Source organism: Phyllobates terribilis, unplaced genomic scaffold (assembly GCF_046119375.1).
Source record: "Phyllobates terribilis strain yellow unplaced genomic scaffold, ASM4611937v1 Scaffold_11__3_contigs__length_659146591, whole genome shotgun sequence".
Lineage (NCBI taxonomy): Eukaryota > Metazoa > Chordata > Amphibia > Anura > Dendrobatidae > Phyllobates > Phyllobates terribilis.
The window spans coordinates 310540331-310553647 of NW_027362771.1; the positions used below are offsets into that span (position 1 = coordinate 310540331).

The following is a 13317-nucleotide window of genomic DNA, read 5'->3' on the forward strand; positions in this document are numbered from 1 at the left end:
GGGTCGTTGTCTTGTTGGAAGATGAAATTACGACCCATCTTAAGATCCTTGATGAAGGAGCGGAGGTTCTTGGCCAAAATCTCCAGGTAGGCCGTGCTATCCATCTTCCCATGGATGCGGACCAGATGGCCAGGCCCCTTGGCAGAGAAACAGCCCCACAGCATGATGCTGCCGCCACCATGCTTGACTGTAGGGATGGTATTCTTGGGGTCGTATGCAGTGCCATCCAGTCTCCAAACGTCACGTGTGTGGTTGGCACCAAAGATCTCGATCTTGGTCTCATCAGACCACAGAACCTTGAACCAGTCTGTCTCAGAGTCCTCCAAGTGATCATGAGCAAACTGTAGACGAGCCTTGACATGACGCTCTGAAAGTAAAGGTACCTTACGGGCTCGTCTGGAACGGAGACCATTGCGGTGGAGTATGTTACTTATGGTATTGATTGAAACCAATGTCCCCACTGCCATGAGATCTTCCCGGAGCTCCTTCCTTGTTGTCCTTGGGTTAGCCTTGACTCTTCGGACAAGCCTGGCCTCGGCACGGGAGGACACTTTCAAAGGCTGTCCTGGCCGTGGAAGGCTAACAGTAGTTCCATAAGCCTTCCACTTACGGATGATGCTCCCAACAGTGGAGACAGGTAGGCCCAACTCCTTGGAAAGGGTTTTGTACCCCTTGCCAGCCTTGTGACCCTCCACGATCTTGTCTCTGATGGCCTTGGAATGCTCCTTTGTCTTTCCCATATTGACCATGTCTGAGTGCTGTTCACAAGTTTGGGGAGGGTCTTAAATAGTCAGAAAAGGCTGGCAAAAGAGATCTTTAATCCACACATGTGAAGCTCATTATTCTTAGTGCCTGAACTACTTCTTAATACTTTTGGGGGACCAAACAGAATTCTTGTGGTTTGAGGGATTGAATAATAAATGACACTCTGAATTAACTTTTAACGTTTTTAAAAAAAAAAAAAAAAAAAAAAAAAAAAAAAATTTGCTGCAGTGCATTTCCCACTTCCAGGCTGATCTACAGTACAAATGTCACAATGCCAAGTTAATTCCACATGTGTCAACCAGCTAAATCTGCAGGGGGTTGAATACTACTTGTAGGCACTGTATGTTACAGTCATCCAAATACACAACCACATTTTTGCCGATCAAAGGTCTAAGGATGTCATTGATAAGATTCTGAAAAAATGCTGGTGCATTGGTAAGACCAAAAGGCATAACCAAATTCTCAAAATGACCCACAGGAGTGTTAAAAGCAGTCTTCCATTCATCACCCTCCTTCATGCGCAACAAATTGTATGCCCCCCGGAGATCAATTTTAGAGAACCACTTGGCCCCCACTAACTGGTTAAACAAATCAGGAATCAATGGCAGTGGGTAGGGATTGCGTACAGTAATTTTATTAATCTCGCGAAAGTCCAGACAAGGACGTAAACCGCCGTCCTTTTTTTTAACAAAAAAAAATCCAACAGCCACAGGTGACTTAGAGGGTTTGATATGACCGGCGGCCAAGCTCGTCTGTATGTATTCCTCCAAAGCCTTTCTCTCAGGAATAGTAAGATTAAATAAACGACTTTTAGGAAGAGTCGCTCCAGGGACAAATTCAATGGTACAATCAGTCTCTATGGGGAAGCAAAATTTGCGACTCCTCCTCAGAAAAAACTTTCCAAAAATCCTGAATAGGTACAGGTAATTCCCCTTTATCCACAGCAGCAATGCACCCGTTACAACACTTGTCATAACACTTAGGGCTCCAGGACTTAATTTCATTAGTAGACCAATCCAGTACAGGATTGTGCAATTTTAACCAGGGTAACCCCAAAACTACTGGAGAAGGCAAATTATTTAATACTACCAAATCCAAATTTTCTTGGTGAATACCATTAATAGTGAGGGGAAATTCATAAACCTCGTGAGTAACACAATTCAAGGGAATGCCATCGACAGAAACCACGGCAATAGGGGATGACAAAGGTTTGGGTTTTAATTTAAGTTTTTCCAAGAATCCCCCATCAATCACATTCAGAGTAGAACCACAATCCACAAATACCCGAAATTCAATTAATTCTTCCTGAGCTGCAGTAGTAGCAGAAAGAAATACCCCCTTAGTGTTTAAACAGGCTATACGGGCGTAACTGACCTTTTTTTTTTTTTTTCTTTGTTCATACGAAGCACACAGTTCTTAATGAAATGGTCAGATATTCCGCAATAAAACCACAAACCTTCAGAAAACCTGCGGTCTTTTTCCTGAGAGCGGGGTGACATCGCCCCAATCTCCATCGGCTCTCCAATGTCAGTACAGACTCTCTCAAGACTAGGAGCTGACATGGCAAAGGATTTACTCTCATTAACCCTTGCACGCAGTCTCCTGTCCACCCGTATAGCTAATTGCATTGCCTCCTGCAAGTTTCCAGGTGTAGGATAAGCAATAAGCAGATCCTTAACCCTTTCACCTAGCCCAGCAAGAAACAAACTTTTCAGAGCTGAATCTTTCCACCCCACCTGAGCAGACCACCGACGGAAGTGAGTACAATAATTTTCCACATTACCTGATCCCTGCCTCAAAAGTCTCAATTCCGTCTCAGCTGATGAGACACGATCAGGATCATCATACAACAACCCCAAAGCAGAAAAAAAACTATCCACTGATCTAAAGCACGGATCACTAGGTTGGAGAGAAAAGGCCCATCCCTGAGGTTCTTTGTGCAAAAGTGACATTATGAACCCTATGTGCTGTGATTCATCACCAGAGGAACTGGGTCTCAAACGAAAATACAATAAACAAGCATTTTTAAAGGAAAAAAAATCTTGTTGTTCACCAAAAAATAAATCAGGCAATCATACCTTTGGCTCCACAAAATGCGCTCCAGAACAGCTACTCACGTGTTGTTGGAGCTCGGCCACCTCCAGAGAGAGTCCCTGCAGGCGTTGAGCCAAATCCTGAACCGACACCATGATGGAAACTGGAGGTCTTTCCTTAGAGATATTTTTGGGCTGGACTTACTGTTATGATAGGCTACAAGCACTAAGAAAAGACAGGAGATCTGTCCCTACAATAGAACTAAGCTAGATCCCTACGATGTAACGGGGAACCTGATCCTGCGATCAGACCCGCTAAAGTCCTCAGCTAGTCTGAACGAAGACCTATAGATGTGAGGGAGGGATTCCTACAAGAACTAGGGACTGGGAGAAAGATGGACACCTCCTAGCAGAAATTGTAGCAGTAAAAAGACAAACAAACAACATAGAACATAGAGGTCAAAAGACCTAGCTAAACTGACTGAGAAAGGTTACAAAGCACCTGGCTAGCTTAAGAGTAGAAATTACAATGAAGTCCAGCATGGCCAGAAGGGCGGAGCAGGATTAAATAGGCAAAAAAGGTCATGTGACCAGCAAAATAGAAAAAACCTAACAGGAGAGTTCTAACAGCAGCCCGTCCTGGCGTGTGAGAAGGATGAGATGTCGTTTGAATTATGTGATGGCGGCCATTTTATTATATTCCCGGAGAACCCCTTGTAGGTGAAAATACATGTTGCACAATGTCCAGAATAATAAATATGTAACAATTCTGAATATGTAATAGGCTCATACGTTACGTTTTTGCTGCGTTTTTTTATGAAAATCAAAAGATGCTTTTTATAGTATCAGCAAAAGCTATGAGATTTCAGAAATCTCATGCACACACATTGTTTTTTTCCTGACTGAATTGGAAAGCTGCTGATTTTTTTTTTAAATGCAGCATCTCAATTCTTTCAGCATTTTTGCAGCGTTTTTCAACCATAGAAGGTAATGAGTACGTGCAAAAAAAGCAACAAAAAAAGTTGCTACCAGTTTTTGCTGCATTTTTAGTGAAAAAAAGAATGTACATAAGGATGTGAAACACGTTTATTTTTGTGATTTTCTCAAGATTAAACCAAAATGTCTTAATTTCTTCACCTGAGAATGGCAGTTAGGTTTACAGTTAAATTAAATTATTGATACATCAAATGTAAACAATGCCTAAGCAATTCAATGGCTGACCAATGTGTAAAAGTAAATGACGCGCCCCTGGGCCTTCATTGCGCGGCATCGCGCGCACGGGGGAGGGCTTACCCGGAGCGGGATCCGATGGGAGTAGTAGTCTCGTGGCGGTGACCCGGTCCGTGCCCAGGGAGTCAAACTGAGCGGCACTGTTTTGCAGTAGATGTTAAAATGTTCGACTACGCCACCCGTTGATTGCGGCTATGAGGCCGCCGCTGCAGGGCAGACCGCTGAGGCCGGTGATAGGATTGTGCAGCGTAGATGGTATAACCCCCAACGGGAGGGGTATGGCCTCAGGGCAGCAGATGTAGATGACAGTGGTGGTGATGGTGAAGCAAGGAAGCTCAGAGACGTGTGGTGTAGTTTCAAGGCTTTTACTCACAGGTGTTGCTCCGGTCACTTCGGCCAAGAGTGACCACCCAAGCCGTGCTGCGTCCACCAGGTGCGGGACTCGGCCAACTCCCGGGCAGTTCCAGAGCGTGGTCCTGAGCTCCCCTCTCTTCCTTCCTACTGGCCGTCCTCACCAGGGACCCACCTATGTCCGGCTCCCTCGGGCCTTTTGGTGGCGAAACCTGTCCCGGCTTCCCTGACCCTATTCGTGGTCTGCCTTCCTGGTGGATATGGCGAGGGGTCGCGCCAAAACTTGTCCACGACCTCCGGTTCCTGGCTAAGGATGATTAGCCTCTACCAGCTTGGGATCCGGTACCCTTTTCTGCCAACCCTTCACCCTTCTGGTTTACTTCTGGGATCTCAGGGTTCCCTCTTGTCTTGTGTCTCTGGGCCTCTCTTCCTCCTTCTCTCCACTACAGGCCTGGCCCTGGAGCTGGGCCCAGCCGGAGCCACAGCTCCCTGTCAGCCCTCCTGGCTGAACTCTCTCTCAGAACTCACCCTGTCTCTAGATGGTGCCCACCATATATATTCCCTCTATGTGTGAGCCCAGGTGACTAGCACCCAATGGGCTCCTACCTCTATGCCCAGAGCCCCTCCCCTATCTGCCCCTACACTACTGGGATGTTCCCCCCCCCCCACTCCAGCCAGGGACAGACGCTGTCGTACCTGCACAACTATTTGGTGGGAGTACCGTTGTTCTGTCCCCCGGAAATGGGGTGAGTGTAGTGCATGCAGCTATCTGAACTCAGTCCCACACTCCATCCTTACCCGGGAGTGGAATACCACACCTCTGGTTTGAGGTGCAATACCCCTGTAGCAGCCGAGTCCTCGGGGTGCTACATTCCCCCCTGGTAAACCACAGCACGTCCTCGGGCTGGAAAAGAGTAAAACATACCAAAACTTACAAACTTTTTTTTTTTTTAAAACATACACTAACAGGTAAAACATTATAAAACATTATCAGCAAATATAACATGACAGGTAACTTCTTATATATTATTCTAGCAGTATAAACTTTTGATATAAAACTTTTCCATAATAAACGTTCTTGATCCCTGGCCACCGTGCAACTTGTGACCAGGTAAAGTGCCACAGTCACTGATAGAAAAACAGTTCTCCTATAAAACCGGTAGGGGGCGCCTTAGGAAGCGCAACTATTTACAGGATATGGCCGCTCTCAGTCCTCGGCCAGTGAGGATAAGGAATGGCTGCTCACAGTCCTCAGCCTGTGGGGATAAGGAATGGCTGCTCACAGTCCTCAGCCTGTGGGGATAGGGGCACACGGGGAACAATTCACACTAGTCCCAACGGGGAACACACTTTAATTAGCAGTATGACAAGTACCCCTACGGGTAACTATATACAGCTTCAGTTTATGCTACTTCCCTTCAGCAGCGGTGTCCTCTCCTTGTCTCCTCCTGAGGGTAGTCTTCAGACCCGTCCGGGTCCTCTTGATCTTCTTCATACCGCAGCTCTTCCTCCGTTAACCGGTGCACGTGAAGGGCGTACGGTCCTTTAGCGCACTGATGCCGGGTGAAGGTGACCTCATCACCCAGGTAAAGGTCACGTCCGCGGTGTCCCTCTGGCAGGTGGGACTCAACATCCCTACGGGTGACGAAGACGTCGCCGGGGGTCCTGTGATCCCTGATAAAGCCCCAACCGTGCTCCAGTTGGAACTTGATTACGGTCCCGGTGGCGCGGGGACCGTGGGCTGCACGGGGGTTTCGCCGGGTCCGGCGTTTCTGCTCCGCGCTCTGTACCTGCAGCCGCTCCTCGCGAACCCGCCTCTCTTGCCGTTCTTTGTTGAAGACCTCTAGTTGTTGTCGGCAGCACTCCACACGCTGGGCTGCGGCCGCCCGGGTCTCTTGGGTGAACCCCATGAGGTTTTCACCGGTGGGGTCCCATGCGAACTGAGTCTCCTCCAACGGGAGTGGGGTGATCTTGGCGGGCGCCGGAGCCGGGATCAGGGGCTCACACAGGGGCCATTCCTTCCGGAGTCGGGGATTGACGTACTCTGGTGGCCACACAAAGGACTGCCCATCCGGGCAAGTATGTTGTGCGAACAGGTCTTCACCCAAGGGTAGCACTGTGGAAGTTGAGGGCGCGGTGGTGGTAGCGGCGCCCGGATTCACCAGGCCTTGCGACCAGGCCGGTGGCACTCTGAAGGTGAAGGGCACTGTGGAAACGGCGGCGCCCGGGGGTACTCGGCCTTGCGACCAGGCCGGTGGCGTTTCCTGCTTGGCCGCGCTCAGGGTTGAGGCGCGTGACGTCACAGGGGGCGTGGCCGCGGCTCCTGCCGCTTGAGGCCTAGTTTGGAGCGGTGGCGGTGCAGCATCGGGCACGGTAAGGGGGATTTTGGGCTCTGCGACGGGGAGCTGGGGCAGGCTCACGGCTACTAGGCCTGGGGTGGTGATGTCCCCTTTACCTGCTTCCATCTCTTCAGCTCCTTCCACGGCGTCGTCTCCGGCCTTCGTCCCTCCTGCACCATCCTCAGAGGCAGACAGACTCCTCGTCCCGGGTGGCGTCCTTTGCTGGCGGGTTCCAGCCTGCAGGGCCATTTCTTTGCTCCACTCGGCCAGCACTTCTTGCTGCACTCGGGCCATCTTCCGAGCCAAGCCCTCCAGCGCGGTCTGTGCATGCTCCCGATCTTTGGGGAGCTGTGCCAGGATCTCCACCAGGCCTTCTGGGGTGGCGGCCTGCAACAGGCTCCTGACCAGAGGGTCGGTGCTGCCTGACTCTCCCTCCATCTCCGGGTGCGATCTTTCCAGACTCCTCCAGGCTGCACCCATCCTCTCTCTTTTGTTCTTGATCCGCCCATACTCAGGGTGGTCCCGGGGCCACTTGGTGATTGTCAGTTCCAGGGGCAGACCCCTCGCTCTGATGGACATCTCTATCATTGCAGTCTCTGCTGGTGGGGGCGGTCTCCGCTTTTGGCGCTCTTCTGGGACCAGGCCCACGATGGGAGGTGGTCTCTTGACACCCTCTGGCACGCCCATAATGGCGTCCGCTCTGCCAGGGCGGGAAATCGTCTCAGATGGCGGGAATCGTCTCCTAATGGCGGGAAACTCCGTGGATGGCGGGAAAAGGCTGCAGATGGCGGGCAAACGGCGGGAAACGACCCGAGATGGCGTCCGATGGCGGGGACCCTCTGGAATTGGCGGGAGACTTCTTCTTACGGTACATATAAACTTTTCTTCAGGCACGCAGTACCCGGTAGTTGCGGGCACGAAATCCTGCCGACTACGCCAAAGTTGACGCGCCCCTGGGCCTTCATTGCGCGGCATCGCGCGCATGGGGGAGGGCTTACCCGGAGCCGGATCCGATGGGAGTAGTAGTCTCGTGGCGGTGACCCGGTCCGTGCCCAGGGAGTCAAACTGAGCGGCACTGTTTTGCAGTAGATGTTAAAATGTTTGACTACGCCACCCGTTGATTGCGGCTATGAGGCCGCCGCTGCAGGGCAGACCGCTGAGGCCGGTGATAGGATTGTGTAGCGTAGATGGTATAACCCCCAACGGGAGGGGTATGGCCTCAGGGCAGCAGATGTAGATGACAGTGGTGGTGATGGTGAAGCAAGGAAGCTCAGAGACGTGTGGTGTAGTTTCAAGGCTTTTACTCACAGGTGTTGCTCCGGTCACTTCGGCCAAGAGTGACCATCCAAGCCGTGCTGCGTCCACCAGGTGCGGGACTCGGCCAACTCCCGGGCAGTTCCAGAGCGTGGTCCTGAGCTCCCCTCTCTTCCTTCCTACTGGCCGTCCTCACCAGGGACCCACCTATGTCCGGCTCCCTCGGGCCTTTTGGTGGCGAAACCTGTCCCGGCTTCCCTGACCCTATTCGTGGTCTGCCTTCCTGGTGGATATGGCGAGGGGTCGCGCCAAAACTTGTCCACGACCTCCGGTTCCTGGCTAAGGATGATTAGCCTCTACCAGCTTGGGATCCGGTACCCTTTTCTGCCAACCCTTCACCCTTCTGGTTTACTTCTGGGATCTCAGGGTTCCCTCTTGTCTTGTGTCTCTGGGCCTCTCTTCCTCCTTCTCTCCACTACAGGCCTGGCCCTGGAGCTGGGCCCAGCCGGAGCCACAGCTCCCTGTCAGCCCTCCTGGCCGAACTCTCTCTCAGAACTCACCCTGTCTCTAGATGGTGCCCACCATATATATTCCCTCTATGTGTGAGCCCAGGTGACTAGCACCCAATGGGCTCCTACCTCTATGCCCAGAGCCCCTCCCCTATCTGCCCCTACACTACTGGGATGTTCCTCCCCCCCCCCCACTCCAGCCAGGGACAGACGCTGTCGTACCTGCACAACTATTTGGTGGGAGTACCGTTGTTCTGTCCCCCGGAAATGGGGTGAGTGTAGTGCATGCAGCTATCTGAACTCAGTCCCACACTCCATCCTTACCCGGGAGTGGAATACCACACCTCTGGTTTGAGGTGCAATACCCCTGTAGCAGCCGAGTCCTCGGGGTGCTACATAAACATTGCCTGACCAACGTGTGAAATTGAATGATGCCTGACCAACTCATGGGCAGATCAATGTGTGAAAGTTTTGCAATTGTGCATTTTTTCATGAACTTTTTTGTTCGGAATAGTCAACATTTTTCAGGCATAAAAATCTTTTTCCACTAAAAAGAACTATTTTTTCCCAAAAATGTATTATGGTTTCACACATGTCTTGCCTTGGTGCCCTAACACAAAAAAAACAGCAAAACCTGCTTTTTGTCTGCAACTGTTTTACTGCCAAGAGATCAGGTTTTGGCTTTAGAAAAAAAAGCAGCATGTGAACATAGCCATAATTTTGTTTTTTTCTGCACAAAGTAGCCAAACTCACAGAAACTCAAAGTTGTTCACGCAGGTCTTAACGAGAGCGTGTGCTGGAGCAAGATGCTCTTCATCAATGAAGAAGCATACACCTACTCTTGAATCAGGAGCGTCAGACAAGTGGCATACACCTCCGTGTGCGCCTTCTCACAAATCCTATTCCAGTCCCTGCTGGAGTAATATTTCTGCATAGGGAACGCTGCTGCTCATCATGAATTTGACAAGCGGCAGTCGCCATGGCCTTGTCCCACCACAGCTCCACCCACTTTGTTGGAGCTGGGCAAAAAAGGAGTTATAATGCCAAAAGTGGCAAAATATTAGCGCAGCCTCACGTTGAACCAAATTTTTGCAACTTTTCAAATCTTTTTACACCAGAATACCAGCGCAAAATCTTTGATGAATTGGGCCCATAATTTTTACAGGCAAATTAGAAACAGTCAAACAAATTATACATATAAATAATCTATGGCTATTGGTCAGAATATGATTATGAACACATTAAAGGTATATAGCTGCACAATGAAAATGATTACAATTACAATATTGCTAACAAACTACTTTATAATGAAAATATCACAGATTTATCTATATTTCAGCAAAACTCCCTTTTTTATATCATCAGTCATCTTTGTGTTTTTAAATGATGCCCAGATATTTTGGAATCGGCTGTTTATGCAGCACCTTCATAACTAATCCAAAACCACTATTCCACATAATACATATTTAAATTCCCTTACAGGGAATCTGTCAGCAGGCTTTTGCAAAGTGATTTGAGAGCAACATGATGTAGGGGCAGAGGGCCTGATTCCAGGGATGTGTCACTTATTAGGCTGTGTGCTATAGTTGTCCCGATCAGTGATTGGCAGCTTGCTCTTAATGTACAGCGTTCACAGGAAGCAGCCAATTAGTGGTGTGGGCGGGTTATACAGGGATCAGCATTCTGAGCACTGCTACATTTACAGCAGTCAAAACAGGGATTTTATCAAAACGGCACCAAACAACACCATAAATAGGGTACACAAGAGAACGTCACATTGATCTTACTCCAGTGATTATGTTGTGGGGTGTTATCATTTATGGTAGCTGGACTCCTCTAGTCTTCATTCCAGGTACACTAACAGCTCAACGTTACATTGATTTGGTTGTGGAACCAGTGGTACAGCCATTTCTCCAAAATGTCCCAGGAGTTGTTTTTCAACATAGCAACACCAGGCCATATGTTGCTCGTGCTATTGTGAGCAGCGTACGTGCCTGAAAGTGCTACAATGGCCAGCCGCATCCCCGGATTTGTCTCTCATCGAGCACATCTGGGACGTCATTGGTCGACAATTTCAAACAGTGCTGCCAGCAGTGCATCTTGATGATTTGCGTGTCTAATTGCACTTAATGTGGCAGATCATTCTTCAGACAACCATTAATAAGCTCACTGATAACAGTACAAGGCATGTAAGTGCATGTATTTCTGCACGTGACGCGATACTGAATGAATTGAGATGTCTGTTTCCTTTTTTCAACATTTGCATATCAGTAACATGTCTATTGATCCCGCGATTTCCATAATTCTATGACTTTTCCTTCTTGGTGTTACAAATTCAATGTTGATGAGTGTATATTCTTAAGGAAAATGTTGATTTCAGACATGAATAGCTACCTGTCTGTCTTCTTCTGTTAGCTTTGTAGTTGCTTTGCCTTCTGGACAATCCGACCATAGATTGCCATGGCTGTCACTTAGAGCACAATCAGCAAGTAGTTCCCATGAATCTCCCTGATTTTCGTTTACTGGAACACGACTGTGGTCATCAGTCTCTTCCTCACCTTTGAGCAGGACAATTTGCGATTCTCCAGCCGAAGACTCCTATAAAATAAGCTTTACCTGAAAACACTGGGGCACAGTGAAATGTGAGAATTTGCATACATTTAAAGTGTATTAGTTATTTGAAAATGTGTCTGACCCAGTTCAGTAAAGTCTTAAGAAAGGACTATTGTTAATACTACAAATAATATTGTTAGTTAAATAATATCTAGTGATCTAAATTGTAAGAAAACACTACAATAAAATTCTATACCACCTTTGAATAAGCTATACATTGCTTTGATCACGTACATGATTTCCTTCTAAATGCAAAAAGGGTCCCTATAAGAAGAAACAGTAACAGCATTTTTCATAGCCAGATGATCTAGGGGACACGCACATTATCCTGTACAGTAAAGAAAATAAGAGCAATCAATAGTTAACCACTAACCTCCAAAGTACTGACACTCCCACTCGCTTCTGACGATTCTTCACCTTGGCCCAAAATGAGATCTCCATTCTCGGAATCCGTGAGTATAACAACCACTCTTCGCACTGATGATAAGCCTGCTTCCTCTTTCCCAGGGATCAATTCACCAATTAAATTATGAGCTGCTTCCAAAAATGTCATAGCCAACTTGTCTGCAGAACCCTGAATGTTTAGGAATGAGTGGATGATGTAAAGATCATCTAAATCCAAGATTCAATAAATCATGCAACTAATATAAGAGCAGAGATGAAGGATCTTGTTAAATATCGCAGTGCTCTAGTTGTTCACACTAAGAATCAATGGGATCAATTCCACATGAGGGGCAATTGAGGCAGCTAATGAGACAAATGTAATTATCTTGTGAGATTTTAGATCCTTGTTTCATAAATTCAGCAGCTAACACACCAGACTGTTGGCAACTCATAAAGTGTGGGAAACCTACTCTGCCATGTTGGATTTTTTTTGGTCATTGTTAAGTGCAGTTGTGACAAACGACAGATGTGCATCTCATCAATAGAGGATCAGACCAGGTCACGGATCAAGGCACAGACCTAAGTACAGATCTTGGTTAAAGCGAACCTGTCGGCAGGACTTTGTAAGTATACTACAGGCAGTGGCATGTTGGGGCTCCTGCACTGATTAATATGATACCTGAGGTGAAGAAATCCATCTTGTAGTTTTTGTGTAATCAGTGTTTGCAGTTTTGAGTTAATGATATGCCCGTGCTCCGGGGTGAGGCTGTAGGCAGGGTCTTATCCTGTGCTCTAAGCCAGATCAGCAAGAAAAGACCTTCCCATAGGCCCGGCCTGAAGCACAAGTTTGTTCCTCACCATACAGACAGCCAGACACAGACAGATAGGGGCGGCCTGTGAGCAGGTCTTATCTTGCTGATCTGGCCTAGAGCACCAGGATAAGACCCTGCCTACAGTCCCGCCCCAGAGCACGGGCATATCATTAACTCAAAACTGCAAATACTGATTAAACAAGAAGCACAAGACTGATTTATTCACTGCAGATATCATATTGATCAGTGCAGCAGCCCCAACATGACACTGCCTGTAGGTTACTTAGCAAAATCCTGCTGACAGGTTCGCTTTAAAGAGTAACTGTCATTTAATTTTTATCATAAATCAATATTACACATGAAAATAAGATGGTTTTTACAAAGTATCTTAACAGAGAAATCTGCTTCTTTCTCCTTGTGGACTGATCTTTCACTCTGTATTCAGTGTTAAAATCTGTTTTCACTGAAGACAGATTTTCCCAGTACTGAGATGACAGTTGGTTGAGGCTCACAATCTAGATTCCCTATCAGTATGTCTTTGGAGGTGTAAGTTGTAATTCTTAAATAAGGCTCATCATGTGTCTGATTGGCATCCAGTATATTTACAAGTTATACTTGAAAGGGATTTTCTGGTCACACTATATTATTGACCTATCAATGAGATAACTTATCTGTTACTGTCACGCAAGGTGTGGGAAAGACTAAGTGCAACACAAAGGGAAGAGGGGAAGGGAGTCCAGACTCTAGGGGAAGGGGGGAGTTGAGACCTCCTAGGCTGAACTGATATCACCCTGTCTCCCCTACTGTCCCTATATTGGTTCTTCACCAATGGGCGCACAGGAACCTACCCCTGTATTTCCCTAGCGCTTGGCCCTGGATAGGGAAGGGGGGATGAGCACTAGTCGATTCCCACTAACAACTAAAGACAACAAGGTAGACAGACACGAGGGAATAATAACTTAGCTTGAGCCGACTTCAGAGAGATAACACACAAGTCCAGAGCACCAGAGAGGATGTAAACAGAGTG

At 47.8% G+C, this 13317-nt stretch overlaps 1 protein-coding gene across 1 annotated transcript in view; it reads right to left on the minus strand.

Annotated features, from left to right (window-relative positions):
- The window catches only part of LOC141167260 (uncharacterized), a 133430-nt gene that overhangs the window by 104112 nt on the left and 16001 nt on the right, over positions 1–13317 (minus strand). The window contains exons 6-7 of the mRNA XM_073654696.1: positions 11468–11668; positions 10876–11079 (exon numbers count right to left, since the gene is read on the minus strand). Coding sequence (XP_073510797.1) covers positions 10876–11079; positions 11468–11668 — 405 coding nt within the window. The remainder of the gene's footprint in view (positions 1–10875; positions 11080–11467; positions 11669–13317) is intronic.